At 43.2% G+C, this 22060-nt stretch overlaps 1 protein-coding gene across 7 annotated transcripts in view; it reads right to left on the bottom strand.

Moving 5' to 3' along the window:
• The window catches only part of TTLL9 (tubulin tyrosine ligase like 9), a 75753-nt gene that overhangs the window by 52541 nt on the left and 1152 nt on the right, over positions 1-22060 (bottom strand). For 3 of the 7 annotated variants that reach the window (XM_054466902.2, XM_054466903.2, XM_054466900.1), the window contains exons 1-2: positions 14183-14265; positions 6741-6784 (exon numbers count right to left, since the gene is read on the bottom strand). In XM_054466902.2, the coding sequence (XP_054322877.1) occupies positions 6741-6784; positions 14183-14197 (59 nt within the window). In that variant the 5' untranslated portion in view covers positions 14198-14265. Of the gene's footprint in view, positions 1-6740; positions 6785-14182; positions 14274-22060 lie in introns of those variants that run through there. The other 4 variants (XM_054466896.1, XM_054466899.2, XM_054466897.2 and 1 more) reach the window with 2 other exon arrangements.

The following is a 22060-nucleotide window of genomic DNA, read 5'->3' as shown; positions in this document are numbered from 1 at the left end:
AGCAAGACCCTGTCTCAAAAAAAAAAAAAAAAAAAAGAACCAAATGGAAATTCTGGAAGGGAAAACATTAATATCTAAAATTAAAAGTTCAATGGATGTGCTTAACAAGAGACTAGGCATTGAGAAGGAAAAACCGTACATTTGAAAATAGTCCAATTGAAATTGTTCAAATTGAATTAGAGAAAAAATTTTTACATGAACAGAACCTCAGTGACTCGTGAGATAATATCAAGCAGTCTAACATACATATAACTGAAATTCAAGAAAGAGATGGGGAAGAGATAGGACAGAAAATATTTTTTGAAGAAATGATGGCTAAAAAATTTTCCAAATTTGATTAAATTATCAACTCACAGATCCAAGACACTCAATTAACCCCAAGCAAGATAGACACAACATAAACTACACCCAGGTAAACCATAGTCAAATTGCTGAAAAACAGAACAGTCTTTAAAAAAAAAAAGCCTGAGGAAAAAAGACACATCGCATAGGGGGGTGAGGGTGGTGGAGAGTGGGAGTAGAAGACAAGAACAGCTGACTTTGGCCAGGCGCAGTGGCTCACGCCTGTAATCCCAGCACTTTGGGAGGCTGAGAGGCAAGCGGATCACCTGAGGCCAGGAGTTCAAAACCAGCCTAACCAACATGGAGAAATCTGGTCTCTACTAAAAATACAAAAATTAGTCAGGCATAGTGGCAGGTACCTGTAATCCCAGCTACTCAAGAGGCTGAGGCAGGAGAATCCCTTGAACCTCGGAGGTGGAGGTTGCAGTGAGCCGAGATTGTACCATTGCACTCCAGCCTGGGTGACAGAGCGAGACTCCGTCTCAAAAAAAAGAAAAAAGAACAGCTGACGTCACATCAGAAACAACATAAGCCTGAAGACAAAGGAATATCATCTTTCAAGTGCTTAAAGAAGAAAAGATCAACCTCGAATTCTATATCCAGTAAAACTTTACTTAAAAAATGACAGTGAAATAAAGACATTTTCAAATAAATAAAAGCTGAGAGAACTTATTGCCAACAGATCCACACTATAAGAAACACTAAAGAACATTCCTCGGGCTGAAGGAAAATTATACCAGATGGAAATTCAGAAGGAATGATGAGTGGGGTAAATATGGAATACTTTCTTCCATGTCTTAATTAAAAAAAAAATACAAGTAGCTATTTAAAGCAAATATAGTGAGAATGTAATGAAGGGTTTATAACATATTTACAAGTAAATATATGACAAAAATAGCAGCACAAAGGATCAGAGAGGAGCAAACAGAAGTGTGTTGCTGTAGGGTTCTTAGTTGTGCATGAAGTGGTGTAATTATGCTTCAAGGTAGACTGTGATAAGGTAAGGATGCATATTGTAATCCCCTAGAGCCATAGGTTGTGAAGTGTGGTCTCAAGTATTCTTCAGGGTCCCCAACTCTTTTTCAGGGGTACACAAAGTCTTCCCTTTTCCAAATACCTATCTTTGTGAGGCTAGATTTTCTTCCTATCCTTCGACCAAAACAACCTATCACAACAGATTGAACACAGAAGATCTGGAAAGTCAAATGTTTTCTAATAAGCCAGACGTTAAAGAGATTCACAAAAATGTAAAACGACTACTACTCATCTCAGTACATTTTGGTGGGGAAATATAACTGTAACTCACAAAATGTTGGGCCGAACACAGTAGCTCACACCTGTAAACCCAGCGCTTTGGGAGGCCGAAGCGGGCGGATCACTTGAGGTCAGGGGTTTGAGACCAGCCTGGCCAACATGGTGGCCGTCTCTACTAAAAATACAGAAATTAGCCAGGCGTGGTGGCCTGTAATCCCAGCTACTTGGGAGGCTGAGGCACGAGAATCACTTGAACCTGGGAGGCAGAGTTTGCAGTGAGCCGAGATCACACCACTGCACTCCAGCCTGGGTGACAGAGTGAGACCCTGTCTCAAAAAAAAAAAAAAAAAAAAAAAAAGGCTTATGCTACCATGTAATGAGTATATTTTTGCTTTTTAAATGAATTAATAAGTATTTTAAAAATTTATCGGCTTAGGCCAGGCATGGTGGCTCATGACTGTAATCCCAGCACTTTGGGAGGCCAAGGCGCGTGGATCACCTGAGGTCAGGAGTTCAAAACCAGCCTGGCCAACATGGTGAAACCCCATCTGTACTAAAAATACAAAAATTAGCTAGATGTGGTGGCGCATGCCTGTAATCCCAGCTACTCAGGAGGCTGAGGCAGAAGAATTGCTTGAATCCCGGAGACGGAGACTGCAGTGAGCCAAGATCGCACCACTGTACTCCAGCCTGGGCGACAGAGTGAGACTCCATCTCAAAAATAAAATAAAATAAAATTTATCAGCTTAAATTTTTAATATGGTACACATTGTTAGATGTATGCCACATATGCAAAAGTCAATTGGGTTCACAATTATTTCTAAGTTGTAAAGGGACCCACCCTGAGCTTAAACTTTTAGAACCACTGCTCTAAAGTAACCATTTAAAAGATCAAATAGGCTGGGCACGGTGGCTCATGCCTGTAATCCCAGCACTTTGGGAGGCCAAGGAGGGAGGATCGCTTGAGCCCTGGAATTTGAGACCAGCCTGAGAAACATAGCAAGACCTCATTTCTACAAATAATATGAAAAAAAAAAGATAAAATAAGGAGGTTTAGCTAAAAGTCAATAGAGGAGACAACATGGAGTACTAAAAATATATGCAATAGACCCGAAACGACAAAGAGACACAATGTCAAAATCCATCAGTTTGCAGAAAATATTAAAAATCAGACAAATACCAAATGTTCACAAGAATGTGGAGAAATGACAATCATCTTACAATGCTGATGCGGTGCACATTGGACATACCTTTGGAGAGCAATTTGGCATATTACAACGATCAAGGACTATGTCACACACATCAGACTGGCAAAAATCTAAAGGTCCGACTTTTGGCAACAATGGGATAAAATGGAAACTTCTCCTCTGCTGGTAGAACACACTTTGCAGGGTCACCGGGCAGTTTTTAGGAAAGTCGAATATGCACGTACTCTAAACTCAGCAACCTGTCCTAGCTCTATACCCTGGGTTTGTACTCTGCATTTCTACCAGGAAACACGTGTGCAAGGATGCTTATCTATAATTGTTAATATTTTTTGTAGAAATAACATGTGGCATGCACTGTTGGTGGTCCACCCATATCCCTTTGGCATTCACCACTTCTGTGCATGCAAATCAAAGAGCTTCCCACTGCCAGCACCTTCGATGCTACCTGAAGGTTTTCCCTGGTCCCCGGAGTCTACTCAGCCAGCATGTGGAGCAGATTGGAAGTACCAGAGTGAACTGACCCTCTGCCAACAGCATACAACCAGTGACGACCGGAGTTGGTGGATAAATCCGCTAAGTCTCTCATCTCTCACTTAGGATAAGTCTGCAGTGCATTCTACGTTCTCCCAGGAATTCCCCGGGGGATTGGGCCCACTTGTCCACAGCAATTACGTGTCGATGATGCACCTTTTACTGGTTTCCCTCCTTAGCTGTCTTACTTCCCCACTTCCCTGTCAGTGCTCACTGGAATTACCTTCCAAATAAACCACTTGCTCTCACATCCTTCCCTCAGGGTCAGTTTCTAGTGAAACCAATACTTCATAAGTGCCTTTCCACAGGAAGATGGGTAAATAACATGCAATACACAATGAAACAGAGGTAGCAGTTAAAATGCATTCAGAGCTACATGTGCCAACATGGATAAACACCAAACATATCATTTTGCATGACAAAAGCAGGGTGCAGAATAGTAATAACAGTACAACGACACTTACATAACTTGTATTCCTAGCTACTCCTGTAGTTGGGGTGGCCATGTGACACAATTCTAGTCAATAAGATAGAAACATAAGACTCCTAGAAAGGGTAAGTTCCTGGGAAAGTTTTGCTCTTTTGATCAAAGAAAGAAAGAAAGAAAGATGTGGCTTGAGTCTTCCCTCCCCCTTCTTCCTGTCCTGATCATGACATGAAGGCTGGAGCTGTAGTGGCCATTTGGTCTCCATGAGGAAGAGGTCAAGACAATCATGAAGGCTCATGCCTGTAATCCCAACACTTTGGGAGGCCAAGGTGGGATGATCACTTGAGGCCAAGTTTTGGAGACCAGCCTGGGCAACATAGTGAGACCTCATAACTACAAAAAAAAAAAAATTTTTTTTTAATTAGCTAGGCCGGGTGCAGGGGCTCACACCTGTAACCCCAGCATTTGGGAGGCCAAGGTGGGTGGATCACAAGGTCAGGAGTTCGAAACCAGTCTGGCCGATATGGTGAAACTCCGTCTCTACTAAAAATACAAAAATTAGCCAGGTGTGGTGGCGGGTGCCTGTAGTCCCAGCTACTAGGGAGGCTGAGGCAGGAGAATCACTTGAACCTGGGAGGCAGAGGTTGAAGTGAGCTGAGATCACGCCACTGCACTCCAGCCTGGGCAACAGAGCAAGAGTCTTAAAAAAAAAAAAAAAAAAAATTAGCCAGGTGCACTGGCATGAGCCTGTAGTCCCAGCCACTCAGAAGGCTGAAATGGAAGGCTTGCATAAGCCTGGGAGATCAAGGCTGCAGTGAGCCATGATCGCACCACTGCACTCCAGCCTGGGCAACAGAGTGAGACTCCATCTCAAAAAAAGAAAAAAAAAGGCAATCATGAAGATGCTGGCTCTGACATTATTGAACAACTGTACCAGCACTCCAGACTCTTTTCTTCACTCTTTTTGAATAAAATAAATACAATTTGTTTAAGCTACTATTGTGGGTTTTCTCTTACTGGTAGTAGAACACATATCTATATGTGCCCTCAATAAGGCACATAAATAAAAAATATTTTATGGTAAATATGTGTGTGTGTGTGTGTGTGTGTGTGTGTGTGTGTGTTTGTGCCTTTATAAAATAAGTAGATGGGGCCTTGATATGGTTTGGATGTCTGTCCCCTCCAAATCTCAAGGTAAAATGTGATTCTCAATGTTGAAGGTGGGGCCTGGTGGGAGGTGGTTGGATCCTGAAAATGGATCCCTCATGAATGGTTTGGCAACATCCCTTTGGTGATAAGTGAGTTTTCACTCAGTTCACAGGAGATCTAGTTATTTAAAAGAGCCTGGGACCTCTCCCTTGTTCCCACTCTTGCCGTGTGACATGCCTGCTCCCCCTTTGCCTTCCACCATGCTTGTAAGCTCCCTGAGGCCTCACCAGAAGCTGAGCAGATGCTGGTGCCATGCTTGTACAACCTGTAGAAACATGAGCCAATTACACCTCTTTTCTTTATAAATTACTCAGTCTCAATTAGCCAGGCGTGGTGGCGGGCACCCGTAATTCCAGCTCCTCGGGAGGCTGAGGCAGGAGAATCTCTTGAACCCGGGAGGCGGAGGTTGCAGTGAGCCGAGATCAGGCCATTGCACTCCAGCCTGGGCAACAAGAGCGAAACTCTGTCTCAAAATAAATAAATAAATAAAAAGTCTCAGGTATTCCTTCATAGCAATGCAAAAACAGCCTAACACAGGCCTGTTAAGTGCTCTTTGTTTTGTTGGGATGGGGGTCAGCTGGGCATGTATGTTTAGGGCCAGGATCTGGAACATTGCTGAGTTGCACTACATAAGAGAGTGAGAGATTTGAAGTTGGTGGGACAGTCAGTATGGAGAGAAAGAAGGCAAAGAAGATGGGCACTGCACGAGGGAAGCATCCCAAATCACACATGTCCTCCTCAGTGGTAGTATAGCCAGGAGGGACTTTAGAAAGAACAAAAATATCTGGCTGGGTGCAGTGGCTCACGCCTGTAATCCCAGCACTTTGGGAGGCCGAGGCAGGCAGATCACCTGAGGTCGGGAGTTCGAGACCAGCCTGACCAACATGGTGAAATCCTGTGTCTATTAAAAATACAAAATTAGCCGGGCATGGTGGCGCATGCCTGTAATCCCAGCTACTCGGGAGGCTGAGGCAGGAGAATAGCTTGAACCCGAGAGGCAGAGTTTGCCGTCAGCTGAGATCATGCCATTGCACTCCAGTCTGGGTAACAAGAGTGAAACTCAGAAGAGAAGAGAAGAAAAGGGAAGGGGAGGGGAGGGGAGGGGAGGGGAGGGAAGGGAAGGGAAGGGAAGGGAAGGGAAGGGAAAAGAGAGAGAGAGAGAGATCTAATGAACCAGAGAATAGACTATCTAAAACATTTGCTATGTAAACTACCTCCTCTAACTTCCCACAAAAATCTTCAATAAAGTCTACGTTGCTCACTCCTCCTTTGTGCAAGTGGATTCTCTTTAGGAGATCCAAAGGGGTGCTGGGTTTGGCATGCAGGTTGTCGATGCAGAGTGAAGCAGAAGATCAGAGCACAGCTCACATGCAAGTCATCAAGTCATCACAGGGTTGTTGAAGGAGGCAGGAGAGACCAAAGTTAGACAGTGGGCCCTAGAGACCAACAAGCTCTGCCACTAACTGATCATGTGATCTTGAGCAAGTCACTTAGCCTTTTTGAGCTTCAGTTTCTCCATCTGTAAAATGGACACAATAGTAGTATCTACTTCAAATGGTTGTGGTCAGGATTCAATGAGCTAATACAGGTAAAGTGACAGGCCCAGAGCCTGGCACATGGTAAGTGCTCAATAACGGTTTAGCATTACTCCTTCTACTATCATTTTCATTATAATTGTTGAAGTAGAAAAGGGAGAGAGGGATTGAAAAGGGGAGGGAGGGCGAGAGGTTGGTTGCTCTGTGATTGTTGGATTGGATGGGACCACTCACCGCTCTTTTCCCTTTGACAATCCATGGCCCTTGTAATTTTGGTTCTGCAATGAGGAAAGGAAAAGGATGTAACTGGTTTTGTATATCTGCCCTGTTTTCCCAGGTTAACTTACTGCAGATATTAAAATGCCCAAACCATCAGACTCAACAGTGCCTAGGTTCTGAGACATGAAGGTCCAGCCTGATCAAGTTCCCACTGGCCACCATGTCCCCAGGAAATGGACCAGAATTTATCTGCTGTGAATGAACTCCCAAGTATCCAAGGTACCACCTTACTGCAGGTTTGTTCCACAGGTATGACCAGCATAGCAAATGCCTGGTTTTCAGTACTCCAAAGGTCAGCCCTGAACCCCAGTTTTGAAAGCTCAGCTCAATACACTCTGTGAAAAGGATCTGACCTTTTCATTGTTGTTGTTGTTGTTGTTGTTGTTTTTGAGATGGAGTCTCGCTCTGTCGCCCAGGCTGGAGCGCAGTGGCGCAATCTCAGCTCTCTGCAACTTCCACCTCCCGGGTTCAAGTGATTCTCCTGCCTCAGCCTCCCTAGTAGCTGGAATTACAGGCACCCACCACCACACCCAGCCAATTTTGTATTTTTAATAGAGATGGGGTTTCGCCATGTTGGCCAGGCTTGTCTGGAACTCCTGACCTCAGGTGATCCACCCGCCTTGGCCTCCCAAAGTGCTGGAATTACAGGTGTGAGCCACCGTACCCAGCCGATCTGGACTTTCTACTCTTAACTTGGAATGTTTGATTAAATTGAGGATCCCAGAAGGGGCTAGGTCAAAGACTCAGAGCAATGTTAATTCCTTTCACCCCAAAGGGACCTTTCAAATCCTCAATGGGTGGTGGGTATTGTTTCACTTCAACCATGTCCAAAACAGCTTGGCCCTCTGTCCTGGGAAGACCGATTCCTAAGGCACGTATGAAGAGAGAAATCGAAATTGGTCCTGTGCAGGATGACATTTGCAGCTGGGACAGACCTGCCATCTGCATTCATTTTCTATTGTTGGGTAACAAATTACCACAAAATCAGTGGCTTAAAATGATGGGAATCCATTATCTCAGTTTCCATGGGCCAGGAGCGTGGGCATGACTTAGCTGCATCATCGGCTCAGCTCTCACAAGGCCACAGTCAAGGTGATGGCTGGGGTTATGGCTCTCATCTGGGGTATGGGGTCCCCTTCCAAGCTCATTCAGGTTGTTGGCAGAATTCAGTTGCCTAGGGTTGTAGGACGGAGGTCCCTGTTTACTTGCTAGCTGTCTGCTGGGGACTGCTCTCAGCTCCTAGAGGCTGCCTGCAGCTCCCTGCAGTGTGGCCCCGTAGGCACTTCACAACATGCACATTTGTTTTCCTCCAGGCCACATGGAGCACGTCCCTCTGACTTCCAATCCTCCCCTCTCCAAGTCACCTATGATGGAGTCTTAAGTAATGGAAGGTAATCACCATAGTAACCATACCATCAAATTCACACACTCCTCCATGCTCAAGGAGAGAGAACTGTACAAGGTATGTATACTAGGGGGTGGGAATCTTGGGGCCCATCTTAGCATGCCAGCCTACCTCTCAAAGAGCGGCGGAGAGGAGTGGAAGAAACTGCTTTACAAAACTGGCAGAAGCAAGCCCCACTGAAACACAGTGAAATCTTGTTTCATTCTTCCATTCAAGCCCTTCCAGCTCCCCCAACACTAGTCAAGCTGTCCCCGTCTTTTTGTATTTTATCTTTAATCCTCTCTCATGCTTTCAATTCCATTTTCCATATGTTTATCCACTTGCTCCAGAGCCTTTGGTTAAAAAAATTTTCCTCTCCTCATTGAATTGCATTGGCACGTCTGTCACAATTCAATTGACTATGTGTATGTGGATCTATCTCAAGACTGTGTTTTTTTCCATTTACTTGTCTATCCTTATGTCACTATCATATTGGCTTAATTACTGCTGTAGCTTTCTAGTAAATCTTGAAGTCAGGTAGAGTAAATTCTGATTTCAAGATTGTCTTTGCAATTAGGGGTCCTTTGTACTTCAACATAAATTTCGGAATTGGCTTGCCAATTTCTATGAAAAAACATGTTGAGATTTTGACTGAGATTGCATTGAATCTACAGATATTTTCAGGAAGTGACATTATAAAGTACTGAGCCTTCCAATCCATGAATAATATGGTCTCTCCATTAATTTAAATCTTTTAAAAAATTTTTTCTATTTTCTAGTTTTCAGTATAGCAGCCTTGTACATTTTTAATTAAATTTATTCACAGGTATTTGATTTTATGATGCTATTGGATACAGTATTTTTAAATTTCATTTTCTACCTGATGATAGTAAATTGTAATAAGCAGAAAAAGGCCACCTCCAAAGATGTCCATGTCCTAATCCCTAGAACGTATCAATGTGTTACATTATATGGCAAGGGGGATTTAAAATTGCAGATGGAATTAAGGTTGCTAATCAAAGAACCTTAAAATAGAAAGATTATTTTGTATTTTTTGGGCAGGCCCAATGTAATCATAAGGATCCTTAAATGTGGAAAAAGGCAGAGTCAATGTCAGAGTGTCAGAGTCACCCAATGTGAGAAGAACTGCCTTTGAACATGAAAGGGGACCATGAAACAGCCTCCAGAAACTAGATAAGGCAAAAAAACAGGGGTTCTCTCCTAGAGCCTCCAGATATGAAGGCAGCCCTGCTAACACCTTGATTTTAGCCCAGCGAGACCCCTTTCAGACTTCTGATCTCATGAACTGTAAGATAGGGACCAGGTGTGGTGGCTCACACCTGTAATCCCAGCACTTTGGGAGGCCGAAGCAGGCAGATCATTTGAGGTCAGGAGTTCAAGACCAGCCTGGCCAACCTGGTGAAACCCCATCTCTACTAAAAATTACAAAAATTAGCTGGGCATGGTGGCACACACCTATAATCCCAGCTAATCAGGAGGCTGAGGCAGGAGAATCGCTTGAACCCAGGAGGCGGAGGTTGCAGTGAGCCAAGATTGCGCCACTGCACTCCAGCCTGGGTGACAGAGTGAGACCCCATCTCAAAAAATAAATAAATAAATAAATAATAACTGTAAGGTAATAAGTTAGTGTTTTCAAAAGCCATTGAATTGGTGACAATTTGTTAAAGCAGACATTGGAAACTGATACATATATAGAAGTATAAGTGATTTTGTACATTGACCTTGTATTTGATGCCCTTGCTGAATTATTAGTTCTGGTAGTTTGTAAATCCTTTTGAGTTTTCTCTGGATACAATGATGTCATCTGTCAATAAAGACAGACTTACTTACTTCTTTCTTTTCAATATTTATGCTTTTTATTTCTTTTTCTTGCTTTATTGCACTGGTGAAAACTCTAGTTTGTACAAAGTTAATTAAAAGCGGTAAGAGCTGACATCCTTATCCTGCTCCTGATCATAAAAGGAATGGATTCTCTATTTCAGCTTTTAAGAATGATACTGGCTGTAGGTTCCTATAGTTTCCTGTACTATATTGAGTAAATTTCCTACTGTTCCCTGGTTTTCTGAGGGTTTATCATAAACAGGCTTTTTTTTTAACTTATTTAAAACATCTTTTCTTATGTAATTATGCAATTACATAATTCATTTAAAACATCTTTTATTATATAATTATTATGTAATTTGACCATTATAGGAGTCAAAGATGTTTGACTCAGAGATGTTTAACATTTACATCTGCCTGGGCCCCCAAGAACAGTAACCCTTATGGTAACATTTTATTTAGCATTTCTCAGATTAGCCTGAGGACTCATCTAAGATTAAGAATTCTTGCTGGGCACAGTGGCTTACGCCTGTAATCCCAGCACTTTGGGAGGCTGAGGCGGGTGGATCACGAGGTCAGGAGTTCAAGGCCAGCCTGGCCAACATGGTGAAATCCTGTCTCTACTAAAAACACAAAAATTAGCCAGGCATGGTGGCGAGAAACTGTGATCCCAGCTACTCAGGAGGCTGAGGTAGAAGAATTGCTTGAACCCAGGAGGCGGAGCTTGCAGTAAGCTGAGATTGTGCCATTGCACTCTAGCCTGGGTGATGGCAAGACTCCGTCTCAAAAAAAAAAGAAAGAATTCTCAGGAGAAAGGTTTTTTCCCTACACTGAAGCTGACTAGCTTCCTAGTTGTCTCCCACTGCTGAAGGGTAAATTGGTTCTAATTACACCTTTACTAAGGGTGGGGGTCTCCGAAGGGTCCAGCTTTATGGTGAGGTCTCAGTTCCAACTCCTTGCCCACTGGGCCCCATGACACTCTCCAACTCCTGTTTGTGAGACAATCAATGTCTTCCCCAAGGAAAATGACGGATGAAGAATCAGTTAGTGACAATTCTTTTTTTATTTTCCTTCTTTGTGTGTGTGTGTTACGGTGGGGGTTCCTTGGGGATTTTTCTTCTACCAATCCTTACCTCTCCACATAAACGGGTCAGCTATACAGTTCAAAGGATGTTTGTTATATTTTGCCCAGCAGTTTTAAGTGTGTTGTGTTAATAAGCTTTTCAAGAAATCTCACCTGTCATATTGCCTGAAATAGAAGTCCTATTACTACTATCTTGACCCAAAAAACAGCCCAGGGATAGAAATACTTTCCCCAAACCACTAAAATAATGCATTTAGAAAAGACAAGGCTACAAGACTTTTTTAAAAAAATGATCTTATTGAGAAAATGATTCAAAAGTGGCTTAGTTGCTTGTATGGGCTACAAACAGAGAACTTTATTTCTCGTTGGTGCCATTCATAGAAGGTAGCATGAATGACGCCAGTTGGTGTTGAGTCAAAAAGAGCATAGGCTCGTGACATTGCCACCTGCCTTCATTCCTGCCTCTATTCCTGGAGTCCTGCTCTGAGCTTCCTGGTACTACCTACCAGGTGGAGACAGCCATGCTGAAACCAGTTTGCCACACCAGCTTACCCAAGACTTTGATTATCTAACCAGAGATCAGCTTCATTGCTTAGCTGGTTCCACTAATCCCAGCTTCATTCCTGCCTGATCCAATTCCTGATTTCCCCTTAGCTCTCTGGAGAGTTCCCAACATACCTCAGAGCTGAGGTATTGGCAACCATAACCTTGAGGAGATGAGGTCAAAGGTTGGAACACATGGTATTCTGACCTCTGGCCTTCTCTAGGCATATTTTTGTGAGGGTACACAAAGTATATCCTGGCATGTTCTCTTAAGGCTGACATGAACGTTCCTGCTCAAATTAGTTTATACTCTTATTTCCCCTGGATCATTTGAAAGAAACCACAAAGTCCTAAGTCAATATACAGGAGACCTTTCTTTCCCTTTCCAACAACAAAAACAAAATTCATAGTGTCACAAAGAAGTAGTCCACTATTTTTTTCCTTCATCCAACATGGTCTGCTACACCCATGTCTATACTATATTCACAGTGTAGACTGCTAAGAGTTTGTGCATTCTTCAGCAACCTGCAGTTCGTCCTTCCTTTCAAAGGAATCAGTCGGGTTCAAAGGACGGGACTATTTCAGTAGATGTTTGTTTTCTTTTTTTCTAATACCTTTATAAAGTGATATGCAGGAAGCTGAGGCAGGAGGATCACTCGAGCCCAAGAGGTTGAAGCTTCAGTGAGCCGTGTTCACGCCACTGCACTCCAGCCTGGGCAACAGAATGAGACACTGTCTCCAAAAAAAACAACAACAAAAAAAGTTATATGTATCCCAATCTGTGTATTTAAAGAGTATTACTTTTTAAAATTTGAGAGTTTGGTCATGATTAGCATAGTGGTAGTTGAGGTAGAGGAAAAAATAAATTCAAGACATATTTAGAAAGTTAAAGGAAGGAGGCTTTTATTGGATATGGGATGTGAGGAAGATGGAGGAGTCAACAGTCCCAGTTTTTTAGCTGAGCATCTAGACAGGTAGTTCAATAGTCATTCAATATGTATCAACTGTAGTCAGCTCTGCTGAGGACCGGGAATACACAGAAGAACAAGTCAGATTAGATCCCAGAGCAGCAGGTAAGACAGATGTTAAACAAATAGTCACATGAATAATGAATCGTAGTAAAAAGGCAAAGTTCAAGGCACTCTGAAAGCAGATAAACTCATTTTTTGTTGTGAGAGGGAATTAAAGAAATAAGAGGCTGACCAGGTGCAGTGGTTCATGCCTGTAATCCCAGCACTTTGAGAGGCCAAAGCGGGAGATGGGTTTGAGGCCAAGAGTTCCAGACAAGCCTGGGCAACATAGCAACACAACATTAGAGACTCCTCTGTCTCTACACAAACTAAAAAAGAATTAGCTGAGCATGGTGGCACACACAGGTAATCCCAGCTACTTGGGAAGCAGAGGCAGGAGAATCGCTTGAGTCCAGGAAGTCGACTGAGCCAAGATCACACCACTGCACTCCCTCCTGAGCAACCAAGTGAGAACTTGTCTCAAAAAAAAAAAAAAAAGGAAAGAAAGAAGAGAAATGAAGGTGCTATTCATGAATGAGAGCTGGGATTAAGAAGTAAGATGGAGGCCGGGCGCAGTGGCTCACGCCTGTAATCCTAGCACTTTGGGAGGACAAGGGGGGCAGATCATGAGGTCAAGAAATCGAGACCTGGCCAACATGGTGAAACCCTGTCTCTACTAAAAATACAAAAATTAGCTGGGCGTGGTGGCGAGCGCCTGTAGTCCCAGCTACTCAGGAGGCTGAGGCAGAAGAATCGCTTGAATCCGGGAGGCAGAGGCTGCAGGGAGCTGAGATCGCGCCAAGGCACTCCAACCTGGCGACACAATGAGACTCCGTCTTAAAAAAAAAAAAAAAAGTAGGTTGGGGTGGGGAGAGCTGGATTTTACTGTAATTCATTTTCCCTTCTTGACTTTCATTTTTCCCATTCTTAAAATGGGGGAGTTGGTCTGTGCCCTCTTGGAGGGCAGAGGTTTGTCTGATTCACCTGTGTCCCTTGGCCGGCACTGAGCTTGGCTTGGAAAAGACACTAATTAGCGTTGTTTTGAATGGTTGAATAAACGGATGGATGGATGGATGGATGGATGGATGGATGAACGGCCGGACGGATGGATGGATGGATGAACGGCCGGACGGATGGACGGATGGATGGATGGACGGCCGGACGGATGGACGGGCAGGAGGGTTTCGCCAAGTCAGGAAATCTGAAATTCTGAGGTTCAACTTCCCCGGGGGTCACGGAGCTTAGTATCCCACTGTTGTGCAAATTTCCCGCCAGTTGGCCGGGCTCGCGGGACGCGCGCAGCAGCTTGGGCGGCGCGGTGCATGCCGGGACTTGTAGTCTTTCCTCTGAGTCCGTCGGCTTTTTTTCTTCCTCTTTCAGGAATTCCTCCGCGAGAACAACCCACCCCGCCCCCCGCCCCACCCCCTACCCATTCCGCGAGGAACACCCATCCCCAACCGATTTTGAATCCCTCTGCGGCTTTCCTCCCTTTTTCTAGGGACGATAAAAGCATCTGGGTCAGGTCGACTCCTACCTTCGGTCGCGACATAACGCGATTCCTCAGGGGCCAGACCAAACCGCCACCGCGCGCCGCGCGTGCTTATGCGTCCCGTTGCCAAGGCGACAGAGCGGCGCCTGGATCCGCCGCTCTGATTGGATGAGCCAAGGGCACGCTCTCGGCGAAGTGCGCAGGCTCTGGTCCACCAGAACCTCTGGAAGCTCTTGGGCGTCCTGGCAGCTTAGGTCCCCCGACTTCCTCAACCTTTCTTTCCCAGCCCCGCCTCTCCGCGACCCTGGGGCAGTTCGTTCAGAGGCTGGCTCCCTCTGCCCCACGCCGCCTCCAGCTGCACTTTCCTTAAACGGAGAGCGCTGCATCTGAAAAGTTGTCAGCTTTCGGTAAATGTAATGGTACTGAGTTTCCTTACTTAACGAAGTTACTCACTAAGTTACCTGGTCAGTTGGTCAGTCGGTAACGCGGCCAGTCGCCTCTGCTATCCCAGCCGCTTTCTAATCTTAAGGTCTATAGCCTCACCAATATTTGATGTTGTCCATCTTTTTCATTTTAGTGATTACAGTGATAGCTCATTGTAGTTTTTTTGTTTGAGACGGAGTCTCGCTGTGTCGCCCAGGTTGGAGTGCATTGGCGCGATCTCGGCTCAATGCAGCCTCTGCCTCCTGGGCTCAAGTGATCCTTCTGCTTCAGCCTCCCGAGTAGCTGGGATTACCGGTGCATGCCGCCATGCCCGGCTAATTTTTGTATTTTTAGTAGAGACAGGGTTTCACCGTGTTGGCCAGGCTGGTCTCAAACTCCTGACCTCATGATCCACCTGCCTCGACCTCCGAAAGTCCTGGGATTACAGGCGTGAGCCACTGCACCCGGCCAGCTCATTGAAGTTTTAAAAGTACTGAGGGGTTGACTGGGAAGGACATGAAGGAACTTTCTGGAGTGATGGGGATTTCCATCTCTTAATAAAGATGTGGGTTACATGAGTATATGCATTTGTCAAAATTGACTAAACTGAAAACTTAAGGTCTATGCATTTCATTATTTGAATGCATAGATCTTATTAGATCTATAGATAATATATATAAGATATATATAAAAAGAGACAAAGTTATCATTTGCAGATAGCATGAGAGTTTAATTGTTCAGAGTTCTTGGTTACAAAAAACTATCTTTGATTAACTGAAATAGAAATAGAATTCATTGGTAGGCTATTGAATGAGTCACAGAGTTGTTGGAAATCAGAATTAAAAAATGGGGAAGGAATTCAGGGAGTCTATCTGATCAAAATTATGGTCAAAATCAGTTTGCAGAAACTTTGATTGGGGTGCCATTTCTGATTATTACTGGACATCCCACACCACTACTGGCATGACTGCTGCAAATAGTACTGGATGCTGTTGCTGGTACTAGCACCTATGCTCAATAGATACCACTACTAGTACTGGAAATGGCCAAATGAATACTCAATAGACACCTACTTTGTTGTACTATTTGCTTCAGATTTAAAGTCCACAAACTGCTTTAGCTGCCAGGACTAGAGTACCTGCCTCTTCTAGCTTCATACAGTAGTAGTGTGGAAGATGCTGCTAGTTGCCTACACAATATCCATTCTTCCCTTCTGAAATAGATACCCATCAGAACTGTCTGCATTTAAAAATCCAAGATAATCTACAGAGTATTAGAACAAATAAAAGGATTTTTTAAAAAAAATCAATCCAAAAATGACTCACTATATATTGAATTTCTATATACCAACCATAGCTGATTGGAAACTACAATAAAAATATATAGCAACAGAAATATAAGATATGTAGAAACAGATCTAATAAAGTATATGAAAGACATTAAACCACAAATTCTTATGCTTCTACTCTGTGTCCTGCTCTGTTCTTGACTCTAAAAATACAGCAGAGAGGAAAACTGATAAAGCATTTTCCCTAATGGAGTTTATATTCTCATAGAGAAAATTATAAAATATTATTAAAGGACATCAAATAAATGCAATGATATACCATGTTCATGGATGGGAAGGCTCAATATCAGAAAGATGTGTATTTTCCCCAATCCAATCAGGATTTTTGAGAAATCTTGTCAAAATCAAAAGAACAATGTGTATATGTTGGGGCAAGGAGACACTTCTCTGCCTACCAAGCCAATGAGGTGTAGAGCTTCAAAACAGACACAGGAGTGTGTGTGTGTGTGTGTGTGTGTGTGTGTGTGTATACTTGATGTATAATAGAGGTGGCATTATAAATCACTGGGGAAAAAATAGAGGACTCAGTAAATGGCACTGAGAATTTACTTTCCATAGGGTTGAAAAATAGATGCCTAATTAAATGGATTAAATAAATATAATAAATATTTAAGACATGTACATGTTATATTTATTATCTTGGGGTGGGAAAGGACTTCTTAGATAAACAATAATAAAGCACTACTCATAAAGGAAAATGATGATCTGTGACTACCTCAAAATTTAAACTGCCAGGCGGGGCGCAGTGGCTCACGCCTGTAATCTCAGCACTTTGGGAAGCCAAGGCAGGCAGATCGCGAGGTCAACAGATTGAGACCTGGCCAACATGGTGAAACCCTGTCTCTACTAAGAATACAAAAATTAGCTGGGTGTGGTGGCACATGCCTGTAATCCCAGCTACTCGGGAGGCTGAGGCAGGAGAATCACTTGAACCCAGGAGGCGGAGGTTGCAGTGAGCCAAGATCATGCCACTGCACAAAAGACATGGTAAATCTGATTAAAAGATAAGCTACAGACTGGGAGGAAACATCTACAACATATATAACAAAGGATTCGTGCTCAAGGAACTCCTTCAGACCGTTAAGGAAAAGATATCCCTACCCTCACCCCTACAAAAGAAAAGAAAAATGGGCAAAGGATATAAATAGGGAATTTTCAGCAGAAGAAACTCAAATGGCCAGTAAGCCAATTGAGAAATGTAAATAAAAATAATCGTATGATTTGAAATACATCAACTATACAAAAATAAAATATGTCCATGTTTTTTATGAGGTCAGATGTTAGTGAGGACATGGGGAAACGGGAGCCTTTACATGATATTCACACCTTGGGAGGCAATTTGGCAATATCTCATAAAGTTGAAAATGCACACACCTTACAACCCAGATATTCCACTACTAGACAATATCCTATAGGCCCACATCTCCATGGAATACCTTTCATCTTGTAGTTAATGTGCAAGGTGACAACCTTCCTAAAGAAATTTTTACACCACTCCATAGGTCATATGTATAAGGATGTTGTTTGCAATGTTCTTGATAACAGCAGAAAATATTAGAAACAATCTAAGTGTCCACTAGTAGGGTGATAGATGAATAAAATGGGATATATTCCTTTTTTTTTTTTTTTTGAGACGGAGTTTTGCTCTTGTCATCCAGGCTGGAGTGCAATGGTGCGATCTTGGCTCACTGCAACCTCCACATCCTGGGTTCAAGTGATTCTCCTGCCTCAGCCTCCCGAGTAGCTAGGATTGCAGGGACCCACCACCACGCCCAGCTAATTTTTGTATTTCTAGTAGAGACGGTTTCGCCATGTTGGCCAGGCTGGTCTCGAACTCCTGACCTCAGGCAATCCACTGGCCTCGGCCTCTCAAAGTGCTGGGATTACAGGTGTGAGTCACCACACCCGGCCAATATATTCTAATAATAAAATACCATACAGTGATAAGAATGATCCAGATTTATATTGTTATGTACATATCCCCAAAACCTATTGTTGAGTCAATAAAAGAAAGTTGTAGAATGAGAAATGTTTTTTAAAGGTTACAATTTGTGTTAATTATAAACACATATAAAAGTATATTTCATATTATTTTGTATGTATAGATAGTAAGAGTTTAAAAACAGACTCAAAAGATATGCACCATAGCCAATCCTCGTGAGTATAGTGGTGAGTATCCCTGCCTGTCAAAAGATATGCACTAAATTTATGACACTAGTTGGGGAGAGAGTGAAGGAAGTGGGGAGAGAAAAGGGAACTTAACTACTTCAAGTTTATTTAGAATGTTTTTGCTTTATTTAAACAACATAATTGAAGCAAATAGGTCAAAATATCCTTACCTGGATTTAAGATTTTTTTTTCCCCAATGAAAAACACACAGGCCATAGCAATAATATGATAGAGGAAGTGTAGCATGCTTTGGGAATGCATAGCAGTGGGATCTAAACAAGTCTAATAGGAGTCAGTAAAGACTTCCAGGAGGAGATGAGAGTTAGCTTGGTACAGAGGATGGGAAGAGCAATCCAGGCAGAAAGAACAGCATATGCGAAGTTGAAAGTCAGAGAGAGCAAAGCATGACACAGATCAGTAACTAGGAAAGAGTGGAGTAGAGGGGAGAGATGAGGTTTCCAAACCTGTTTGGTCTTGTTTCCTTTTTCACAGATGTGGAAACATAGCCCTAATGAAGGGAGTAGAGACAAGGGTTCCTACTCTGTCAATTGTTCCATGATGATAGTAATGCCAATGGTAATAATAATAATAATGTACTGTGTTCCAGTCTTTCTACTAGGTATTTGAAACCTGTCCTCTCATTTATTCTTACTACAGACCTACAGAGGGGGTTTTTTTCCTCCCTATTTCATAGATGATGAAACTGTGGCCCAGAGAAGTTAAAAAACTTGCTCAAAGTCAGTGGCAGAAACGACATCCCACAAGGCCTCCTCGTGTGCCATGCTAAGCAGGTTTGACATTTTCCTAAAGGTGTTGGTGAGTGTATGAATTTCCTGTTGCTGCTTGTAATCACAACAAACATAGTGACTTAAAACAACACAAATGTAGTATCTTACAGTTCTTGAGGTCAGAGATGTGAAATGGGTCTCTCTGGGCTGAAATGAAGGTGTCGGCAGGGTTGAGTTTCTTTCGTAAACTCTAGGATAATCTGTTTCCTTGCCTTTTCCACTTGCTTCCCTTGGCTGTGGGCCCCCTTCGATCTGCAAACCCAGCAATTCCACCACTCCCACTTTTGCTTCTGTCATCTCATCCCCTCTGATTCCTACTCTCCTGCCTCCCTCTTTCACTAATAATGACCCTTGTGATTATGTTGGGCCCCTCTGAATGATCCAGCATAATCTCCCCATCTCAAGATCAGCTGGCCGGGCACGGAGGCTCACGCCTGTGATCCCAGCATTTTGGGGAGCCAAGGTGGGTGGATCACTTGAGGTCAGGAGTTCAGGACCAGCCTGGCCAACACGGTGAAACCCCATCTCTACTAAAAATACAAAAATTAGCCAGGCATGGGTGGGCACCTGTAGTCCCAGCTACTCGTGAGGCTGAGGCAGGAGAATCGCTTGAACCAGGGAGGCAGAGGTTGCAGTGAGCCGAGATTGCACCATTGCACTCCAGCCTGGGCAACAGAGTAAGACTTCGTCTCAAAAAAAAAAAAAAAAAAAAAGAAGATCAGCTAATTAGCAACTTTAATTCCATCTGCAGTCTTAATTCTACCCTTTGCCATGTAGCATAACATTCACAGTTTCAAGGAAATAGAGTGTAAACACCTTTGGGGGGACCATTATTTTGTCTACCACAGTAATCCCCTAAAGGGCTCTAAGCAAGGGAATAACAGGATGAGACCCACATTTCAGCATCTTCCTATTATTGGTTTTGTAAAATGGTCATTTCATGATTTAAGACAGATTGGGCTTTGTAATAACTAATGCTTCCAAAGGCTGGACAGTACATAGATATTAAATATGTTAGGTCTAATAACACATATGGGCTTTTAACTTGAAAGAATTCTTTCCTACATGTAATTTGTGTCTTCCCCCTTAACACTCAGTGGGAGCACAAAGGACTGTTATAATTGCCCCTCTATGGGTAAATTAAGGGACATTGGCTCACCTGCCTAGGATCGCAGAGCTGCTAAGGCCAGGGCCATGGTAAGGAGCTAGTCTTCAGCCTCATTTATCAGTGTTTTCTTTCTTTCTTTTTTTTTTTTTTTTTTATTTGACAGGGTCTCGCTCTGTCATCCAAGCTGAAGTATAGTGATGTGATCACAGGTCACTGCTGCCTCAACCTCAAGCAATCCTCCCACCTCGGCCTCCAAGTAGCTGGGACTACAGGTTCGTGCCACCACATCCGGCTAATTTTTTGTTTTAGTTTGCTTGTTTGTAGAGACGAAATTTCGCCATGTTGCCCAGGCTGGTCTCCAACTCCTGGGCTCAAGCGATTTTCCCGCTTCAGCCTCCCAAAGTGTTGGGATTACAGGCATGAGCCACCACGCCCAACATCAGCATTTCTTTACAGCATCCATGGGTCGGGCATTTGGGGAAACTTAAGTCAGCACATCTTTGGCACAATTTTCTACATATACCTCAGTGCCCAATAAACATGTGTTGAATTGGTGAACACCCCTGCTTTCATTTCTGTGACACAGATAGTGACTTTCAAGGCAGGAAGCCTAGGGGCCATCCTAAAATTCCTTCCTTCCCCCCACATCCAATCAATCTGCAAGTTCTTTCAGCTGCCCTGCCAAAATATTCATATATGCTGAGTCCATTCCCTTCTTTCCAGCTTCTTGGGTCCCACTCTGTCCCAGGGCACTGTCACCTCTTACCTGAGCTGCTGCAGTGGCCCCCATAAAGGAAAGGGTCAGTGAGGGGTCGAAGTATTTGACTTAAATAAATAAGATGACGTGGCCTCCCAGGTTAAATTTTCCTGTTGGATTTTTATCAGACAGAAGAGAAGGAAAACTTTAACTCCCAATCATGGCCATATGTGCTCCTGCATGCTCCGGCCCTGAACCGTCCTCTTAACACCACCTGTAGCTCCCTCTACTCCAGTCCCACTGGCTTTTTACAGAGGCCAAGCTATTCCCATCGTAGGGCTTTTGCCCATGCTGTTCCTTCTGCTGGAAATACTCTCTCCACTCTTTTTCTTTTTCGTGTGTGTAATTTTTTATTTTTTTGAGACAAGGTCTCGCTCTGTCACCCAGGCTTGAGTGCAGTGGTGCGCTCATGGCTCACTGCAGCCTCCACCGCCTGGGCTCAAGTGATCCTCCCACTTCAGCTTCCTGAGTAGCTGGGACTACAGGTCCCGGCTAATTTTTTTTTTTTTTTTTTTTGTAAAAACAGGGTCTCCCTATGTTTCCCAGGCTGGTCTCAAACTCCTGGGCTCACACAGTCCTCCTGCCTTGGCCTCCCAAAGTTCTGGGATTACAGACCTGAGCCATCATACCCAGCCAAATTTCTTTTAGAGATGGGGTTTTAGTATATTGCTTAAGCTGGCCTCAAACTCCTGGGCTCAATTGATCCTCCCGCCTCAGCATTCCCATGTGTTGGGATTACAGGCATGAGCCACCGCGCCTGGCTTTCCACTCTTTAAACAGCTGGATCCTTCTTATATATCACCTCTCAGCTCAAATGCCACTTATTCAGAGAGGTTCTCCCTGTCTGCTTTGTTTCCTTCATAGAAAACTGGGACCATTTGTAAATAATTTATTTATCTGTTTGCTTATCTTGTTTGCCTTTCCTCCTAGATCTAAGATGTCTAATATGTAGCGACTAGCTGCATATGGCTAGTAAGCATTTGGAATGTGACTTGTCTGAATTGAGATGTGCTGTAAACATAAAAGACACCAGATTTTGAATAGTTAATACAATTTAAAAAGGATATAAAATATCTCATTTATAGTTTTAAAATACTGACTATATGTTGAAATTATATTTTGGATATATTGGGTTAAATAAAAATATTATCAACAATTAACTTGTTTCTACTTTTTAAATGTGGTTGCACATGTGGCTGGCATTATATTTCATTTGGACAATGCTGGTCTATATCGTTAGCTAATGAAGGTAGGAACAATCTCTACCCACTGCTATGTCCCTAGTCTCTATCATATGCTAGATGCTCAGTAAGTATTTACTGAATAATTT

This window comes from Pongo pygmaeus, chromosome 21, assembly GCF_028885625.2.
Source record: "Pongo pygmaeus isolate AG05252 chromosome 21, NHGRI_mPonPyg2-v2.0_pri, whole genome shotgun sequence".
Classification (NCBI taxonomy): domain Eukaryota; kingdom Metazoa; phylum Chordata; class Mammalia; order Primates; family Hominidae; genus Pongo; species Pongo pygmaeus.
This window is presented reverse-complemented; position numbering and strand designations above follow the sequence as displayed.